This window comes from Daldinia vernicosa, assembly GCF_022497035.1.
Source record: "Daldinia vernicosa strain CBS 139.73 unplaced genomic scaffold F5Y00scaffold_22, whole genome shotgun sequence".
Lineage (NCBI taxonomy): Eukaryota > Fungi > Ascomycota > Sordariomycetes > Xylariales > Hypoxylaceae > Daldinia > Daldinia vernicosa.
The window spans coordinates 414,444-433,810 of NW_025953938.1; the positions used below are offsets into that span (position 1 = coordinate 414,444).

General features: G+C 49.6%; 8 protein-coding genes across 8 annotated transcripts; 4 read left to right on the top strand and 4 right to left on the bottom strand.

The window, feature by feature from the left end:
* Positions 1–29: 29 nt before the first annotated feature.
* F5Y00DRAFT_253061 (putative immune-responsive protein) lies at positions 30–1,484 on the bottom strand (the record flags this gene model as incomplete). The annotated part of the gene is made up of 1 exon (XM_048010002.1): positions 30–1,484. The coding sequence occupies one exon, from the start codon at positions 1,482–1,484 to the stop codon at positions 30–32; it is 1,455 nt and encodes a 484-aa protein (XP_047865056.1).
* Positions 1,485–2,145: 661 nt separating this feature from the next.
* Positions 2,146–3,344, bottom strand: F5Y00DRAFT_261943 (uncharacterized protein; the record flags this gene model as incomplete). The annotated part of the gene is made up of 3 exons (XM_048011299.1): positions 2,146–2,550; positions 2,637–2,858; positions 2,928–3,344. The coding sequence occupies 3 exons, from the start codon at positions 3,342–3,344 to the stop codon at positions 2,146–2,148; spliced, it is 1,044 nt and encodes a 347-aa protein (XP_047865057.1).
* Positions 3,345–4,481: 1,137 nt separating this feature from the next.
* F5Y00DRAFT_261944 (uncharacterized protein) lies at positions 4,482–4,898 on the top strand (the record flags this gene model as incomplete). The annotated part of the gene is made up of 2 exons (XM_048011300.1): positions 4,482–4,727; positions 4,806–4,898. 2 exons carry the CDS (start codon positions 4,482–4,484, stop codon positions 4,896–4,898), a joined length of 339 nt encoding a protein of 112 aa, XP_047865058.1.
* A 354-nt stretch (positions 4,899–5,252) lies between these two features.
* On the top strand, positions 5,253–6,449 carry F5Y00DRAFT_253063 (uncharacterized protein; the record flags this gene model as incomplete). The annotated part of the gene is made up of 1 exon (XM_048010003.1): positions 5,253–6,449. One exon carries the CDS (start codon positions 5,253–5,255, stop codon positions 6,447–6,449), a length of 1,197 nt encoding a protein of 398 aa, XP_047865059.1.
* A 101-nt stretch (positions 6,450–6,550) lies between these two features.
* Positions 6,551–8,573, bottom strand: F5Y00DRAFT_269763 (uncharacterized protein; the record flags this gene model as incomplete). Its single annotated transcript, XM_048012502.1, has 5 exons — positions 6,551–6,680; positions 6,740–6,831; positions 6,900–7,119; positions 7,177–7,896; positions 7,963–8,573. The coding sequence occupies 5 exons, from the start codon at positions 8,571–8,573 to the stop codon at positions 6,551–6,553; spliced, it is 1,773 nt and encodes a 590-aa protein (XP_047865060.1).
* A 743-nt stretch (positions 8,574–9,316) lies between these two features.
* F5Y00DRAFT_74237 (uncharacterized protein) lies at positions 9,317–10,648 on the top strand. Its single transcript, XM_048014094.1, has one exon. It carries the CDS (start codon positions 9,396–9,398, stop codon positions 10,374–10,376), a length of 981 nt encoding a protein of 326 aa, XP_047865061.1. The 5' UTR covers positions 9,317–9,395; the 3' UTR covers positions 10,377–10,648.
* Positions 10,649–13,798: 3,150 nt separating this feature from the next.
* F5Y00DRAFT_236664 (glycoside hydrolase superfamily) lies at positions 13,799–16,425 on the bottom strand. Its single transcript, XM_048007728.1, has 5 exons — positions 15,840–16,425; positions 14,926–15,780; positions 14,775–14,862; positions 14,270–14,681; positions 13,799–14,201 (listed from the first exon to the last, which is right to left on the bottom strand). The coding sequence occupies exons 2-5, from the start codon at positions 15,739–15,741 to the stop codon at positions 14,051–14,053; spliced, it is 1,467 nt and encodes a 488-aa protein (XP_047865062.1). The 5' UTR covers positions 15,742–15,780; positions 15,840–16,425; the 3' UTR covers positions 13,799–14,050.
* Positions 16,426–16,610: 185 nt separating this feature from the next.
* On the top strand, positions 16,611–19,120 carry F5Y00DRAFT_253067 (SGNH hydrolase-type esterase domain-containing protein; the record flags this gene model as incomplete). Its single annotated transcript, XM_048010004.1, has 3 exons — positions 16,611–16,643; positions 17,079–18,813; positions 18,876–19,120. 3 exons carry the CDS (start codon positions 16,611–16,613, stop codon positions 19,118–19,120), a joined length of 2,013 nt encoding a protein of 670 aa, XP_047865063.1.
* Positions 19,121–19,367: the final 247 nt, after the last annotated feature.

Genomic DNA, 19,367 nt, shown 5'->3' on the forward strand with positions numbered 1-19,367 from the left:
ACATAGTTTTTGTCCGCATTATATAGCCCTTACGCTAGAGGGTTGGCTGTAAGGCCTACCATGAGCCGACTGATGGCGGCGATATCATCACATTCGTCCAGCGCAAGTACAACCTGTTCAATTCTGGACCTTCTTTCCTCGTCAACGATATCTTTAGTCACGGCGCGCCATTTCTCTAGCACCTCCTCATTGCTGAGTGGCGGCTGGACACCTCGTGGGGCACCTTGCTCATAACTTAATGGTGCCGATCCGTCCTTGAATGTGATGGTGACCCTCGTCTTGGCTTTGTCCTGCGAGGACTTGGAGTATTCTGGATTATGCTCACAGGTAGTGATATCGACCAGCTTCCAAACCTCATCTCGGTCCAGCTTGTCGTTCCGGAACTGTGCGGGTGTAACTTGCTCGTCTATTAAGTATACGGCGCCAATATACGCATTGCTCATCTGTGCGCCAGTCGAGGTTAGCGGCCGCACAGCTTTCCAGCCGCCGTGGTGATATGCGGGTTCGCTCATCTCTATAAGGATACCCTTGAAGTTGGAGAAGTCTCGTGTCTGTGCAGGGTACAATCTGCGCAGCGCGGCCATGCAGTCGACCGTGCAATGCGTCCCAGCCATCGACGCATACGGTTTCACCATGATTCCCTCGATCTCCCACTTCACCCCTAAATCTTTCGCCATCTCATCAGGCTTAAACTGGGGTTCCATTCCATTGCCGGAGCTGAACATAGCTAGGAAGCCACCGTATTCTCGCTCATAGACCTTCTTAATCCCGATATACCCACCCTTAGCAAGCACTGCCGCCAGGAGTCCGTTCCTTGACGCGAAGGCATGCTGCATCCGCTTGACCTCGCTTTCAAATTGGGCAGACATTAAACCACCGGCCTGCGTGCACGCTATCCCTAGGGCATCTTCCACAGCAGCTGATGAGAGACCAAAAAGCTTTGCTACCGCTGCAGCGGCTGCTGATGGCCCAAAGATAGCGCCCGAATGCCAACCCTTAGAAAGAACGTGCGTTCCCCAGAGGCCTAGCCCGACGCGCGGGCCTACCTCACAGCCTATAATATAAGCAAGCAGCAGATCTTTGCCGGAGTAACGCAAATCCGAGTTATCCCCCGTATTGTGGCTGTAGTGTTCAGCCGCCGCCAGTAAAGCGGGCAGCAATACAGAGTTAGAATGGACGGGGGCATCGCGATGCCAATCGTCCAATTCGAAGCCCTGTATAAAAGTGCCGTTAAGCAGGACAGCAGAGAGCGGCCCGACCTTACGCTCCCAGCCAAATACACTTGCGCTACCGCTCGTCGTTTCTAAGTCCAGGATTGCGGCAGCGGCTTTCTCAGACGATGGCAAGTGAGCACCGACGAGACCGCAAGCTAGACCATCCAAGATGAGATATTTTGCTCTTGTTATAAGGTCTGTTGGGATGTCCTCATACTTAAGGCTTTCTACCCAAGTACATAATCGTCCTGTTGGCCCTTCTGGGTCCATTGGAAGTTGACTAAGCGAGGAAGTCATGTTGGTTGTCGAGAATATTTGGACTTAATAAAAGAGGAGATACTAATAAACTAGAGAGATGGCCATAGCATCATTTCCGGTATCTACTTGCGGATGAAGTATTAGTCTAGATATATTACCAGATATCTCTCGGAGCCGAAACGGAAAACAACTTATGGCTCACGCTGGTGGCACCAGGTAGTTCAACCGAATAGCGATAGTCGGTCAGCTAAGCCGAAGTGTATTTCCGTTATTATAAGTTATTAGAAGTTCTCCAAATACACGTAATTCATGCGCTTCCTAAACCAACCACCAGTATCTGAAGCCCCTGATGTCACCCCCGGCGCGGCCGGTTGGCAAACTCGGCGAAACAAGGCCCCATGTCGGCCAATATCGGCAAGATACAACACACGGCCGAGGCCAGGCCTACAATTGTGTGGACATTCAAAAGCGGTATGATGATCTGTGAGCATTCCTTAAAGTATGCGAAAGTCGCAATGAGGAATTATCCAAATACGCTGGGAGCCTAAGAGACACGCCCCCTCCCCCCTATTAGGGGGTAAGGCTAAAACAAAGCGACTATTCAACATTTTCATTTTATACACCTCATACCTATAGACATTTATTATATCAGTCCATACGGACCTTCGCCTAATCACGCTGTGAACTTCATCGCCATCTTCTGTCCCGGAAGCTCAGAAAGCCAGCCCTCGATATCCTCTGTAACTGTGTTTTGAACCGCACACTTGTTCATCTCCTCAACGGTCTGCGTCTTCAGTATCCCCTGTACTCCGGGGCTACCGCATGCATGGAACATGCAGGAGTCATTCATAGCACGCTGCAAGGAATCTCCTTTCCATCCAAACACGTAGTCGGCATGCGTTCCGTATCCTAGGCTGTCCGAATATGACCAGACAAAGGGCTGCGATCCATCTTTAGGCCACATACCATCAAACTGAGTCGTATTCCACATGGTCTCGTACGCGACCTGAGGCATACGCACAGGGTGCGAAGCCGGACACGGACCTGCTTCTAGGAAAGCCCCCAGGTTGGTATCGTACTATAAAAGGTCAGGCACTCTATTAAAGGGGACTCAAAATCGCTCCTAGATAAAAACTTTCGCATGGGGAACAACTTGATACATACCATGTGAGACTGGTGGTCGGGACTATCAAGGTTCTTACCATCCCAACAACTCGGAAAGTGGTGAATTGCCATTATACCGGCAGGGCATGGCTGCTTTGGGAAGTCTGGTGTCTCGTAACCTCGGGTTAAGATTGTCTGTAGGCAAGTGTATCGAAGGCCTTTGTTGGCCTTTGCGGCCTCGAGGGTGTTCGTGGTGGGACTTCCAACTGTCATACGGAATCCCTAAGAGCAGGTTAGTCCGAGTGACCCTTCTGATAAGTATTATGACGGAGTCGATAGTTCGCAACTTACCGGCTGGAATGCGGTAATATACTGATCTCCATTCCCATCGAAGTCCTTCTGAGTATAGTAGATCGTCATGCCCCCCTTGATATCAGGTGCATCGCGACCCTCGGTACCTAATTGAGCATTTGGGTACTGCGGTACTCGCTTGTAGGAGCCATTCTCATGCCTAAAATATAGCACCGCCGTCCAGTAGTTGGAGAAGTCCTCGGTGTAGGCGCATGTCGTACAACTACCCTGCTCTCCGATATCCCCTGTCATAGTCGCATTGAAGGCATTTCCACCGACTATCTGATGTACGTGGGCTGAAGGAATGGCGCCGGGTTCAACGAGCGGATCTAAACGTTGGATAGACACAGTTGAGCATCCGAATCGAAGAGCGGCCTGGGAAAACCCGGCCTGGAGCAAGAGTGAAAGCCACTTCATCTTTAGAATTGACTGATGTCTGCACACGGTGAAAGTGAATAGTCAGCTCCAATGAACTCGAAATAACAGACAGACACTGAAGTAGTTTCGTGCTCGATCGACTTATTTCAAATCCAACCCTATATCTACATGATAAGATCTCACCGCCACCCATTCGGCCAAGATGCGGCGCTAGGATAATTAGCCTTAAATACTCAGGTGGTGATGCGAATCTTATCTCCCTTATACAGTATGTTGGCAAATTGCAATGATATTAATCAGCCTATCGTATTATACGATGTCTAGAGTCTAGAGACCCGGGTAATATATGTAGGAGTGAATACAACTGCCGAAACCCAATAGCCCCGTATATTTCATTCTAGATTCATTGAATGCTCTCTAAATATAGATGATGCCTGCTTCCTAAGCATTACTCTGTCATTTCATATAGGGGTGTCATGTCAATGCCATCGATGTCTAACTTCTATTTAGGTGGTGGTCTTACATTTATTATGGATGAAGGCAGAGTTAAAAAATCATTCATCATCGTAAGTCTTTACCTTCCACTGGACTTCAATATGACCAGACAGTCTAAGGGGTTTTTCTATGTTTCTAAAATGTATAGCATGAAGTTAACTCATTGTGTAGTTAATACAAGTTTAATACTCTTAACTTACTTTTATACACTAGATTAACCTATCATAAATTCTTTATAAGTTAGTAACAGTTTTGAAGGAGTCCAACTCTCAAACTTCCGGGATGATTCTCATCTTCACAGCGTGTTTTTGTTATGGCAGAACATCTGTAGAATTGTCATTTTATCGAGTTGAAAGCATAAGATGCTTAGAATAAAATAATATCCGAAAACAATAGATTAATATGTTGTTAATTGCTAATAGCAGACTGAGTATATCAATCCTAAGGTAAGGTAGACATTACGGCATAATTACGGACATGACCCACAAATAACGGCCGGGGAACAATGATCAACGGAACGGCGTCGGTATGAGATCATAAACGCCACCTTCATTATAAAAGAATATAAATTCCTGCAATACTGTATTGAATTGTGCAACTCAATAACTAGAAAATAACAATACTATAAATATTCCTTTTATACTACAAGACTCCTGGTATACCCAACACTGTTCACATAAGATGGAAGGCGAGCTACCACCGAAGGAAGAACTACACCGGCGCGCTGTGGAAGGTCACCCAATCACACAAGCCGAGGCATCTGAGCTCGCAGCTGCCGAAACGGACATCACCGGGTTCGGGCCAATAAAAGGGGGACCAGCAGCGGTAGCTCAGAGCGAGCATGATAGACAACAGAATTTCATCGCCAAGGCGGGCGAGATTGCGCGCAAACCTGTAGATCAAATAACCAAGGAGGATGCAGCGCAGGTTCAGAAAGCAGAGGAAAGTCGTCATCCATTCTGCCATTACGAAGCACCTGAAAGCTGTGAACTAACTTGCGGATAGGCGCGGGCCTTTGGAGAACCTCCTAGAAAGGGTTCGACGGCGGCTAGTGTACAGTCCCTTGCTGATCAGAATGCGAAATCGAAGGAAGTTTGAAGAGGATGTAAATTTGGGCTCGCGTTGTAGTGTTGTTTGGATTCATTGATGTTGGATATAGCCATTACTTTTCTACTCTTAGAAAATACTTTAATTTGAAGTGAGAAGATGTATCTTTCATGCAGATGAGCTTGGATAAGAAAAAGAATTAAAGTTATTTTGAAGCAACTACCTAAATTAATTATTTTCCCGACTACTTTAACCTAATCTTTTGTCGTACAGTTGAAAAGTACCTAACGTAAGCAATAAAAAGAAAGGCACCTGGGTTTGCGCGAGGCGTGTATAATAGAAACCTTCATAAACTTGGAGAACGTAAGAACCTGTGCAATTGATATTATCACACACATACATACGATGGAACGATTCCGGGGGCACCTCGAAAGGCTCACACCGAATGGCCGATCTGAAGAGCAAAAGCTACCAGCGATGCCATCGCTTCCAGATGATCGACCACAGCCCCTGGTGAGGACATCACCCTTGCCAGCGGCCACAGCAAACAGCAAATTCTTTACATCCTTACCTCCAGAGATTCGACGTCGCATTCTCATTGAAGCATTCGGCGAACGTATATTGCACCTAGATTTACGTCTCGAGCACCCAGTAATGAAATATTCTAAGAAAGATCGTCAACCTACCAGGCCGCGCCCTGAGCGACACGCAAACGCGCACCTGTTCCACCCATCGTTACGTGACACTACCAAACCGCGGGAATGGACATGGTGGAGCTGCGTCTGCCATACGCGCTTCCCGAACTGGAATTTTAATCCCCACCCCCCAGGAGTTGGTCATTTTGATGAAGAGCCAGCGAACGATGGTTGTCGCGACCCTTTTGGGCTGCCGCGATGCCTCTGCGTCTTCTACCCTGGCCATGGACCAGCCAAATGTTTCATTGGTGTTCAGGGCTGGCTATTGGCTTGTAGACAGGCATATATCGAAGGCATCGATGTATTATATTCCACGAACCGGTTCCATATTGCCTATGCCGAGCTCGTTATTTGTCTTCCGCGGCTTCTACCCCTCCAGCACATAACGGCTATCACGGCGGCTGAGTTATCATGGAATCTAAATATATCACCCAGCGATTATTTCCATTGGGATGCTAACGATAAGGATGGGCTACAAAAGTGTGATCGACTTACCCTTCTGGCACGTCTGCCGCAAATTTTACCTAACCTACGCTATCTGTATCTCTCGCTTCAACATGTTATATGCATCAGGCAGCCTATGCCGGCAATTGGAGGACGAGAAATGTATGAAGAGATAGAAGAGATTCTACGAAAAGTTGACGCCGTGGTTATACGATTGTCGCGGCTTCAGGAGTGCCGCGTGGCCTTACCTTCGTCCATGTACTCTACGCGTAAGCTCGTGGAAAAGGGTCGAGATATTGCTTGGTTTAGCGGGTTAGACCCGGACCCCGAGACTCTATGGAGAGATATCCCAACTTCCGACGCGCCTACTAACATCGATACCGCGAATCAGTCTATTAGCGGTTATTGGATCGTTCATGGTGTTAAGGACATGTATCCACCGCCACTACCTGAAGCGGTTTGAAGCTTGAGATATTGCAACGGTGAAGAAGAAGAAAAAGGCGATATTAACATGGATGGATGGAATCATTTAGTAGAATTATTCGCTATTTATCAACGCTATATTTACGACGTTGGCACTGGTGGCCCGCTAGAAATAGTTGTTACAGGCCCTGCAATTCCGATACAATACCAATTATCCAGCCAAAGACCCCCGCAGTCTGTTCCTAACGCCGGGTTCCAAGCGTAAAAATCGCTACATTTACCTCATTAGCACATATATCCAGGGGTTCTTGGGCGCTAAATTATACTTACTCGAGACTAATTCCCGCCGAATTAGCAATGGCCCAACACCCATCACCCGTTTGCGCCTTGTAAAACCTCCTACAACCAGATACCATACCCGCCTATCGTCCTGTTAGCGGTTATCTTTAATAGCGTAATTCCTCATTTATTTTATTCATCGTCTACTTACTTGGACTGGAGTTGGTGTTGTGATGGTTGAGGTAGTGGTGCTAGTTGGCGACGAACTTGTCGTACTTGGAGGCAACGAAGCAGAATCGCCTACTGCGACGCAGACGTAGAAGTCTGGTGCTAGGTTGTCGCAAGTCCCTGACCCGACTGCCGGATTCCACTGGTAGAACACATCGGGACTTAGGCCATTCGCCGAAATTATAGAGTCGCAGGTGTCGGTACTGGAGTTGAAGTCATGTTAGCAGTGTTATATGGCATTGGCGGATACGGGCACCGACGAAGAGACAAGCCAAAGCTTGGTACATCCGGCTACCATCCCACTTTGCGTCGGTGTTAGTGGCTGATCCGTAGTAGTTGGCACGGGAGTCGTTCTTGTAGTAGGCGTTTCTGGAATGCCTACACAATACCAAGCACCATCAACGATACCTTCGCATGATTCTCCCCCGAGGCTGGGGTTCCATGCTCGAAAGTCGGATAGGGAGAAAATGCCAAACATTGTAACTATATCGGCACAGGACTCTCCATTACGTTGGTACCAATGAAGACAATCGCTACTTTGGCCAGATGGAATTGTGGCCGGCGGCGACGTTGCGGTAGGGGGCATGGCAGTGATACCACTAGGTCCGACGACGCAGTAGTAATATCCCGTCCAGAGACCGTCGCAATTGCCATTGAGAGCCGGATTCATCGCCATAAAGTCCTCCTCAGTCAAATAGTGACCGTCTACGATGTTGCGGCAGGTATCACCGCTTTGAGCTTGATAAAAAGCCAGACAACCGCCGATAATCCCTGTTTGTGTGGGTTCGGCTACGAAGGTGGAGTTGACTTCTGGAAGTGGTGTGAAGGTATAATTACCTGTGAATGTAGGTATATCGGGTGGTGCATCAGTCGTGGTCCAGCCAAACTCGGCCGTTGAGGTAGTTGGGATACCAATGCAGAGCCACCAGCCGGCATATAGTCCCGAGCAGTCGATGTCGAGGGTTGGATTCCAATCATGTCTTCTCGAAAGTCAGGATCCAGAAAAACACGTCAAGGAAATACGCCGAACATACAAGGAGACTCACAAGTTCTCGAGGGTCAGCCATGAATTGGTAGATACGATACTGTCGCATGTATCAGTTGGGTTGACATAGTACCAGTTATTGCAAGCCGTTGGCTGCCCTGGTTGGGTTCGTTGCGGCGGGAATTTCGTCTCTATCGTGGTCGGGGTGATAGTCCAGTTCGTGATGGGCCAGTTGGTTGTATACGGCTCCGTGTTGGGCGGCACACTAGTCGTTATGGTGCTGCTAGATGTTACGCTACTGCTGCTGCTGCTGCTGCTGCTGCTGCTGCTGCTCGATATAGTGGAAGATGAAGATGATGTCGTTGGCATATTGGGATCTATGCCAACGCAGTATGAGTAGCTGGGCCAGAAGTTGGTACCGCAATCGTCCGTCACATCTGGATTCCAGGTATAGAATTGGTCCAGTGTGATACTGAACTTTTGAGTGATGGACCAGCACGAGTCGCCAGACCCTTCAAGGACTGTGTAAAACGCATTGCAGTTCTTGACGATGTTGGGCATCGTCGGCCCCGAAGGTGACGAGTCTTGAGCATATGCTCTCTGGGCGAGCCATGGTAGCCCCAGGATACAGATTTTTCCTGGCGACAACGTTGTCTCACTTACGTGCCACATATCTCGGGAGACTTAAAGGGGTTCAAAACGCTAAGGGAAAGCTGTTGAATGCCGCAGCACAGTCTCGGGATCAAAACCAAAACCAGCAGCGCGTTTGAAGTGCTAGCTTTCAAACACGACGGTAAACTCATCACAGTCATTGCTCTATACTCGTTCGACATCGTCGCCCTCTCTTTCGATATCATAGATATGACATACACTTGCATATTATATCGCCAAGACTTCTGTATCACGCAGTCCTATATTAAATGCAGGCTGAGCGGTCTCGATCACAGCACCACGCGACTCGGTATTCGGCTCTATCTCTTACCTTTACATGCCAAGGAATCAATAATCAGCATGAATGCAACCCCGTCATCAGAGATTAGGAGACGAAGGTCTTCTAATGGTTCATTATCGATATCGGGGACCTTGTTTTGCAAAGGTGGGAGTACATGCAATCCAACCATTAGGTATTAATCAGGCTATAAAAGATTTCTCACGATCGGTGGCTTAAGCGGCTGACAGCTCGCCGTCGAACCTTCCTATTCGGGCATATAGCTACCATTCTCTAAGCTCTGACTGACCGACACCGTCCTACTCATGACAGGTACCAGTACTTGTTGCTTGTGTACTTGCACCCAAAATTAGGATCGCATGTTCTGGCTCTTTGACGAGAATATTTTTCACTTAGCAAGAAGGGGTTGAGTCGGTCATTGAAATTATTCATCATATCGAACATAGGCGGCCATCCGCTGTCGTTTTCCTCCAGCTGTCGGTATCATCTTTACCATTCCGCCTCTTCTTGATCAAAACAAGGAGAAAATATTAGTAACAACAGAGATGTTCCCCCTCTTGGTATCTGGCTTGGGCCTTATAGTCTTTGCAGTTTCAGGTGTATATGCAGGTAGTCGAGCTTGGGAGTCTAATATCAGGTACTCGCGTGCTGTGCAGCATGAAGCTACTCAGGCTCGTGACCTCTCATTTCAAGCTTATGGCAATAAAACAGACGCTATCAAGAGTCGTGGTATTAGCGGGTATGAACAATTACCCAATGCTGAATACCATTATCATAATGGTAGCTCCCGGTCAATTCACAGGCGTTGGTTTGGCATTGCACAAGACAGCGGATCGCGTTTTTGGCCTCAGGGTAATATCAAGGTGTGCTTCGAGCAGGCTGTTTGGGGATCCGATTCGAAATCCACCGAAGAAATTCTACGCGGCCCCCTAGAAGAAGCTCGCGGGCTCTGGAGAGATAAAGGGCTTGACGACGACGAAGGCTGGTTCAAGTGGGACGTACAGGACGATAAAAAGTGGTGTAGTGACCGTTACAACCGGCCTAACTTCTTGCTGGTCTTATATGCCGGGCCCGGAGTAACCAACATGCTAACGACAGCCGGGATGGGCCCTAATCTAAGTCCAGACAATCCAGACAACACATATGAGAAGCTTGGCCCGCGAATGGTGCTCAGCGATGTGCTAACCATGGGTCACCGCAACGTTGTTGCCAATTATGCGCACGAGATGGGTCACTCCTGGGGGCTCCACCACGAACACCAGAATTCAGACTGGTGGGCTGAAGCCTGGAGTGGTGAGCCGCGCAGCAATTACTTTTTCGGTGATGGGAGCTTCTTTTGTGAGCGGTTGGCTGACTATGCTGCTGCTGTTGCCCGTATCGATGAGAGTAACATGAGCGATTTCGACAAAGGCAAGGAAAAGGTCAAATTATGCCACAACCGCGATATCGCAGCTTATTGGTCGTTTGCTGGTGGTATCAATTATCTACCGGTGCTGTTGTTGTTGTTGTTGTTGTTGTATATTTAACGCCGGGGGCACGGAGTGCCAGGCCTCCCTTGGGGCATGCGGCGTGTGGAGCTAGCTAGGTCTATATACACGGTATGTCCCTGATATCCCACATTTCAAACCCGAAGGCATACTATATTCAAACCGTTTCCGTTCGCCCCGCCTTTTGGGCTCGTGCTCGGCATTATGAGTGTTCGTAGTTGATCCCCTTACGGGGGAGCAAGCCAGGATCCAAATACAATTACAAATACGAAAGGAGATAAGTTTTGCTGTAGGAAGCAGCAGTTCTAGTTTCGGTTTCCCGAGGTGCGTTCGTGCCCTATACGGGGCTGATTTTTCGAGGGCTTAGCGCCGAGTTTTAGTGATTAATGATTATTAGAGAGGTATGAAAGAGAGAGAGAGAAACAGTGTTGTGGTGCGGATTTATAGGGCCCACCGTCCCGGGGCTGCCACCCCGGGCGGCTTTGCGGGTCGGCTATCCGTTACTACCGGTCGGTTGTCTCCTTGATGGAGGCGCCGACGGGTGGTCCCGGGGGAGTGAGTTAGTATAAGGTGCTGTTTTGAGGCTATAGAGCCTCGTCGGTATCTGCATCCGCTATAAAGGTGACTCTAGTTGCGGATCTGTGGGTTCTAGCGGGTGATCTCCGCTCGTCGGTTCTAACAGAGTCCTGTGGGCTCTTGTGTCGGTGGCATATATCCTCAAAGAAGCGTGTGTTCTTAAGGAATTTGTCAAATTCTATCGGGTCGCTCAGCAGCCACCACCAGTACTCCCTCCGTGTTGGGAGCGCTGGTCTGACTGTTGGCCATCTTTCTTTCAGGGCAACGGATTTCCTGCAGTATACTGGATGTTGCGGGGTTTTGATTCTGCCGCACGAGCAGTTGGCATGGTCTTGGTGCGCAAACTTGGTGTGGTACCAGTGAAAATCACCATGTCCTGTTCTTGCCGCCAGGAAATGGTGTAGTCGGGTCCTTGAGAGGAGCTTGAGTTCAGGTGGGCAGGCGAGTTTGGCCTTGAGCCCTAGGCGTATGTACGCCTGTGCGTTGCTGTCTGGTGATTGGATTTGTTCGGTCCACCAGTCTTCGAAGAGCCTGTTGGCGGTCTCTTTTATCATCTTCCGTACCCCTGCCAGTGTAGCCAGTGTACCTGCGGGGGGTTCCGGTAGGGCGGCTCCCTCTTTTGCGAGGGCGTCGGCCTCTTCGTTGCCTTCAATGTCCATGTGTCCGGGTGACCACCGGACCCTGACGTCGAATACTGTCGCGATGTCTTGGAATTCCAGGAAAGCTTGCTGGGAGCTTTCCGAGGGGTCCCCTCTAAGGCCCTGAATTACTGATGTGTTGTCGAGGCAGACGTATATCACGCTGCCCTGGTGAATTCTTATGGCGTGTTTAAGGCCGTGCCTTGCGCCCTCTGCCTCACCATCAAATACTTCTGCGATGCCTAGGCGTCCGCGGCCGTGGGCGATCTTTATGTGTCCGCGGTATATCGCATAGCCGTAGCCTACGTTACCGTTTTCGGCTTTCGAGCCGTCTGAGAAGACGACTGTGTGGGTGTCTGGGAGCTGTTTATACCATGATTCAAACTCTTTGGCGGCCTCTTCCTTGCTTTTCTCCACTATGGGCTGGCGTGAGCCCGGCGCATAGCGGGGGAATAGCAGTTTAGGCCTTGGGAAGTCGGGGAGCAGTTTCGCTGCTGCCTGTAGTCTTGTCTTGGCCCTCTGATAGCCACCAGTGCCTCTACCTCTCGATATGGGTACTGGGTCTAGTCTGGGGACTAGGGGGTGTCGGTGATCAACTGCTTTAAGTCTGAAGGCGAATCGAAGGCGGCATTTCTGTAGTGCTATGGCCGCTGTGGGTATGCCGGAGTCCCTGTAGAGGTAGGGGACTGGTGTCGTTCTCCATACTGGGAGGATGGCCCTCATCGCTGTCTTGAGTACCTTATCCATTTTGGTAAGGATACCTCTGACGGGAGTGCTGACCTCCTGTCCGTTGGCTTGTGAGTGGTTCGTGGGGGTTTTCTTGAGCCCGGGGTACCACGCTTCGGCGGCGTACGTCAGTACCGGCATAATGCACGATATGGTAGCTTTTCTGAGGGAACTTGGGGGAGGCCCGTGGACTGTGTTGGACAGGTCCCTAATGTGTCTTGCTGCGGCGTACGCTTGAGTTGTCCTCTTGTTCATATGCTCGCTAAATGACAGGTGTCGGTCAAGCCAGACGCCTAGCCACCGGAGGGCTGGTGCCTCTGTCTGTGTTATGGTGAAGTTGAAGCCTGGGGCCCTGACTTCTGGGGTGTAGTTGTCCCTGCTTCTCGAGAAGTGCATGAGCTCGCACTTTGCTGGGTCGAATTTGACCTTGGTCCTGGATCCCCACTGGAGGATCTGGGCGACGTCTTTGCCAATCTGCTTGGTGATGGCTTTGCGATTGGACCCTGTTCGGTAGAGCGCTATGTCATCTGCGTAACCGAAGCGGAGCACCGTGTCATGTTTGAACAGCTCCGCCATATAGAGTAGGAAGAGGACGGGGGAGAGAGGCGAGCCTTGCGGGAGGCCGCAGTTCAATCCGAACTCTTCCGTGGTATAATCTTCTAGCCGGACTCTGGCTGTCCGGTCTTTGAGGAAAGTCGTGATTAGCCCTAAGAGGTTGCGGGGCCAGCCTTGTTGCATCATGCGCAGTATCAGGCGTCTGCGGAGTACTGAGTCGAAGGCGCCCATGACGTCCATTGTGACGAGGACTCCGTGCTTCTTTGATTCTAGGGCATGCTCGATCTCGTGGATTAGGCACGCGACTAGGTCTGTGGCCGAGCGTTTGGGGAGCGCTCCGGCTTGTTGAGGGCTAATGATACCGCGGTCTAGGGCGGTGTTGGCAATTCGTTTGGCTATTATTCTTTCTAGACCCTTACCGAGGCATGATAGGAGGGCGATTGGCCGCCATGACCTAGTGCTGGTGTAGTCTTTCTTCCCGACTTTCTTGAGCATTACTACTTCGGCAGCCCTGAAGGGTCTGGGGTGATGCCCGACTCTCAGGCTGGCCTGGAAGAGCTGTCTTACTGGTTCTGAGATATGGTCCCACGCTGCGTTGAGCAAGCGTACTGACATACCGTCTATCCCGGGCGCCGTGTTTTTCGTGGACACTGTGGCTAATTTTAGTTCTTCAGGGGATATGTAAGAGTCCCATGGTAGTGTGGATCTTGGCCTGGAGTGGGTATCCAGGGGTCTACCGGTGCTGTTGGGCACGCAATGGGATAAGAAAAGCCAGCCCGACTGGACTTCCATTATGATCTACCCTAGCACAGCCGGTAACGGCAATACTGGCGATGGGAAGGACCAGGCTATTTTGCTCACCGGGCCAGACGGCGACGTCATCAAACCCGTAACTAGGCCCAGTTCTCTCGATATCGAAGGCCTACGCAAGATGTATGGGTCACCTAAAAAGACAACTTTACAGCTGCTCAATAAAAAGGGGAGTGCGTACTTGAACAAGTTTAAGACCGTTGTAAAGAAGGATCCGGACGCGGGTTGTGTGTCTTAGCTCATGGAATCCAAATTATATTCACGATAATCAAATGTCCTTGTTTGTACTTGAAGATAAAATGACTCCCTTGATTAAGTGTTGGAACGTTTTAGCAAGTCGAGTTTCAATCTAGCTTAGTTATAAAATAAGATAGTTCTCTCTTATTAATTACCTACCTGTTAATACAATTACAACTCATCTTTATCCGGCCACGGCGACTCAAAATCCGGCAGGATGTCTGGAAGACCCTCTAAGATGCGCTGCTTCGGCCGTGACGAGACACTACCCAGCGCATTCAGCAATGTACCGTCATCTAGGTCGATTGCCCAGACCATACATCTATGAACCAGTCAGAGGAAGTGGGGATTATGCCAGTGGAAAATGGATAAGTAGAACAGGGGACTTACCCTCCCAAACACCGTTGGTTCGCATAGTCCATCTTAATCTTCATCGTCTCAGCATCGTCCCAACTGACCCACTGGTTGGTGTCCCAAGTAACAATCTTAACAGCAGCCTCCTCGTCAAACGTAATAGTCGCGCCATTGGCAATGATCTTTACTATCTCCGCCGCTGAGAGTACGCCAGGCGTCCCGGTGCACTCACCACCGTGGGCACCGTCGCTGAATTCGCATCCTGAGTGCATGCAGTTGGGGTCCTTCATAGTAAATGAGCGGCCATAAAAACCTAGTCCCATGACGACGCGGCCTGGGTTGATGTTGTTACGCCAGAGGAGCTCTAATCCCAGTTGAATCTCGGTCAAGTTGGTGTGGGAGTAAGCGTAGGGGCCGATGGAATCAACCGTGCGGTCCCAAACACCGTCTATACGAGATTAATTAGCTTAATGGGTAGAAACGTATCGCAGACAAGTCATAAATGCTTTGGATCGGATGAAAGGTAAGGGACGGTACTCACGGATATCGTATGTCATGATGTTAAACCAATCAAGATATGGCTCCAACTCCTTGAGATTAAAGCCACGGAGATACCAGTAAGACGCGGGCTAAATATGTCATTAACCTCGTGAAGCTATAAGGCTAGGTGAGCCCTTGGGTTAGTGTCTTACCAGAGTAATAGATAATCCATACTCCTTGCCCGATGCATTCAGCCTTTCTCTCAACCTTTTCAAGAAATTCGGGTAATGGTCGAAGTCCGCCGCCACGCCACCGCGGTCATCAGCAACAGGATACTCCCAGTCGATATCCACGCCGGCGAACCCGTTCTGCTGCATAAAGGTGAGAAGGGACTCGAAAAAGGCGTCCTGGTGCGCCTCGCTACCAGCTAGATCGGAAAAGGTCGTACGGTACGGCCCGGGGTCATTCATAGCCCAGCCGCCAATAGCAATCCAGACTTTCAGGTCAGCCTGCTTCTGTTTTATAGCGGTCACACGCTTATAGAGGGATGCTGTATTGGCGTCCATCGGGTCAATCCGGAATGTGGTAGGATTGACCAGCGCGAAGGCGAAGTTGATATGCGTGTACCAACCCAGAGGGATGTCTTCGGGCTTCATGGCTAAGAGATTGGTTAGACTTTGCGCTTTTGATTCTGGGCATAGATTTCCCCGTCTCATATCTACAGACGGATACTGAAGAAGTGCACAAGAAAAGATTAAAGACCTACTGCCGCAAGGCCTTGCCAAGTTCCAGCCCTCGTAGTATCCGATGAGCCTCTGGTCGGCGCTTTTTCCCCCTGGACACTGCGGACTCGCGACTGTCTTGCCCGCGCAAAAGTCCTGCGTCGTGCCGCAGAACCCGAATTTAGAGCAGCAGACATTCAGCGGACAGGCGCTCGCATTAGACCACTGCATACCCCATCCCGGATCGCACTCGGACTTCTGATCGCAAGTGGAAATGCAGCCTTTACCGCAGAAGTCCGGGCCCATACCGCAAGTACCTTTGCCGGTTGTTGGATCTCCATGGACCTGTAAGCTTGAAAGCTCAGGATTCGAATTCGCAATTAGAACTTACACTGATCCGCAGCAGCCTAGCTTGCACGGGTTGGATGCAGTACACGTGTAGTCCGGGTCTTCATCTGCTGCTTGAAGACCTGCTTCTAGTGCGAATGCTGTGAGCTGATTTGACTGGGCCTCTGTTTCATTCTCATCTAGTTTGGCGGCGACTACGTGCAGCAAAAGGTTGGATAACAAAAGTATGGTGGCAGCACATAGGGCCCTTCCCCTAAGGGTCTTGCCTCCGGATACCATACTCGCGGTATGAAGTAACCAAGCTACTTGCGACGTTAGTACTTGGAATAGAATAACCCGAAGGCACGAACAGAGAGTATACTCAAGGAGGTTTCTATCACAGGCTAGGAGTAGAATGCTCGAATGTGTTTGAAAGCGAAATCACTATTGCAAGTCGAGTGAGAGGGTCTTAGCATGTGAGCAGGTGATCGAGCACAAAGGGTCCCCTCGACGACCTTCGATACTACTAGATTACCTACACAACCGTCAACTCTACTACACCATGCGAAATTGTGACTATGTGATAATTATCGTAAGGCAACAAATAACGGTGTGGCATACCTTCCAGTTACTGATATTCATGGGCAGTTTGACGAAGTGGCCAGACTATAGACTATAGCAAGATCAGGGGGTTTGGATCTATTGTATAATTGTAGATGAATTCGGGTTGCTACGGCACGAGTCGTCCAATCCAAGATCTCCATTTAGGCCACCCATTCCAACTTAGGTGACCGCGACCGTCTTACCAATATCACGCTGAGGGTCCATTGTACTGATACTTTGCTTCCATGAGTGCCAAGATTCTGCTGACTCCCGCGTCTGTAAGACGTGAATGATTTTAGCCCCCTATTAATTATATCGCATCGTGATCTTTTCGTTAAACCGGTTGATAGTATGATATGATGAGTATAGTATTAAGCTTGGCATATTAGACAGGATCCGATAAGTGAGGATGTTAAACTTACCGGAGCTCTCCGTGCTCTTAGTCGCAGGAGAATATTCTCGTGACGGGTTACCTCGTCGTTACCTCGTCGAGGCGTATTCTCTCTTACGCCTTCAGTCATTTACCACATTTCCTTGGTCGTTCCCTCAACGCTCTTGGGTGATTCTAGATTCCATCCTTCACTATGCGGTTTGTTTCCGCATGGAGTTTTGCGCTGCTGTTGTCCGTTGCGGATCAAGCCATAGCTCATGTTATTCCCCGGAATGCTTCCAATGCGTATACTCCATCTAGTACTATACCCCAAAGCTTAAAGATTCAGCGAGATTCTATTGATGACCCGACTGCTTTCACATGGGTACAACGCTTTGCAGCCATTGGCGACAGCTATACAGCCGGCGTGGGCTCTGGCTCTAGGTTAGGAAGTATCTTTGATCCGGGTTCGTGGTGGTGTTCACGGTATGATCAATCGTATCCAGTCTTGATGAAGGAGTTTGTCGGGTCTGAGATAGAGGACTTCCAGTTCCCAGCTTGTTTCGGGGACCAGACGTGGCAGATCTATAATCAAGCCACAGCGCTGAAAGACAACATTGACCTTCTCACATTAACGGCGGGCGGAAATGATCTATGTCTTTCCGATATCATTAAGAGCTGCGTCATCCTGGCATATGACGGTGATGCTACTTGCAATGCTATCTTGGATAAGGCGCAGGAAAATCTCGACAGTATTGTCAAGGACAACGTAAAGCAGATCCTTAAGGCACTTGATAGCAAGATGGCTAAGGACGGAGTGGTTGTGTACAATGGCTACGCGCGCTTCTTCAACGAGGATAACGAGGATTGTGCTACCAAGCAAGACTGGGCCCCGTTCTATTGGTACCGCTATCTACAGGGTAGCGCAAGCCCCTTACCCCTGACGGTCGATCGCCGTAAGAGGTTTAACAAGTTGACAACGGGGTTAAACGATGCATTGCGCGCCGTGGTTCACGATGTCGCGGATGAGGTTAGTTACAAAATTGGCTATGCATCTTGGGACCTCTGGGGCATCGATGGCGTCAAAGGCCAAATGTGCGATCCCTCTTCCACTGGCACGTATCCGGACTCTAATCAGCCAGACTTGCTATTCTTCAAACCAGACACGCGCAAGTCTATCTGGCGGTTTCCACTAAAGAAGAAGCGCTCGGCTGATGGAACGGAAACCATCTACGTGGACTTAGACAGCACAGTTGATGGCGAGGTTGTTGGAGAGTGGGATACGTCTGTTCCACCCACCGATGAACAACGTGAAGCTCTACGTGCATCTCTACCTCCTCTGCCAAAGAGAGATCTAGATAGCAATGGTGTAGATATAGCTGTTTACCGCTCCATCCTATGGAATTCAGTGAATCCCCCGGCTGCAGCACTTAAAGCCCTCGATAAACGAGCCCCAGCCACGCCCGGCTGCCCCGGAGATCCGTACCCGTATCTTCCCAATATTGGCTGGTTCCTACCGGATTACTTCGGGCGCATTTTCCATCCCAATGAAGCCGGACACAACGCCATCGCGTCGTTTTCCATCCAACGAGCCATTGATCTACGAGCCGAGGTGCTGGGCCTCAACCCGGAAGTCTGCACGGTCACAGACGAGTTCAAGTGTTGGCAAAAAGAAGGCCGCAAGGGTTACGCTACCGCAGATCGACTAAACGAGAACTATAAGACGTACTGCGACGGGGTCAAGGCACCAGGTGGCGGCGTAACGGCGTGGCAGAATAGTAGAAAGTTCCACGAGGGAACGCCGGATGAGCATGAGTTTGTAATCGAGACGACGGAGTTTGCTAGCGATTTTAACCACTATGAATGCATTGAGAGTATGGAGCGGATCATCAACGGGTGTGATGGTAACGATCCCAATAATCCGATGAATTGGAAGTTTGGGGGCACATGGAAACGTGGCGAATACAGATACACTGTCAACATCAAGCGGGATAACCGTCCCTGGCCTCCGATAACGAAGGCATATGGTAAATGTGACGGCGGATATCACGTAGTGTACAGCGATTACACCATGTATGGTAAGTTTACCCGTGTTCCCAAGTGAAGATAGATTCCACGACCAAAAGCTAATATTTGACAGGTGCTGGGTGGAGCAGTTGGGACAGCGGCCAGGACACAATTATCCCCAAGATGAAGGGGTGTTTGGGGCTAGGTATCACGGCTTGGAAGTTTGAATATTTTGACAAGCCGGATAGCGAGGGTATGGAGTGGAAAGCTACTTTCCACACGCCTGTCTTTGTGAATAATCGCTGTTTTAAAAATAACAAGGTCGCGATAGGCGCTGGTGGCTTTACTAACGGATGCGGGGGCTCTGACTTAGCGTAGCTGATGCCCAAGTTTACAGGGGATGATTGTATCCGTACGTACCTGGGTAGACACGTAGGAATCGAATAGAGTACCTATCTATCAATAGTTCGTTCCTAGTAGAAGAGTATTATGCTTCGATGCTGTTTTATCGTCGTGCAATAGCTATTATGAATTTTAAACCGCCCCTCCCCTGTCAAGATAGTTTACAAACGTGATTTTAAACCCCTATCCGAAATACGCATATCAAATAAGTTCCTACATAACT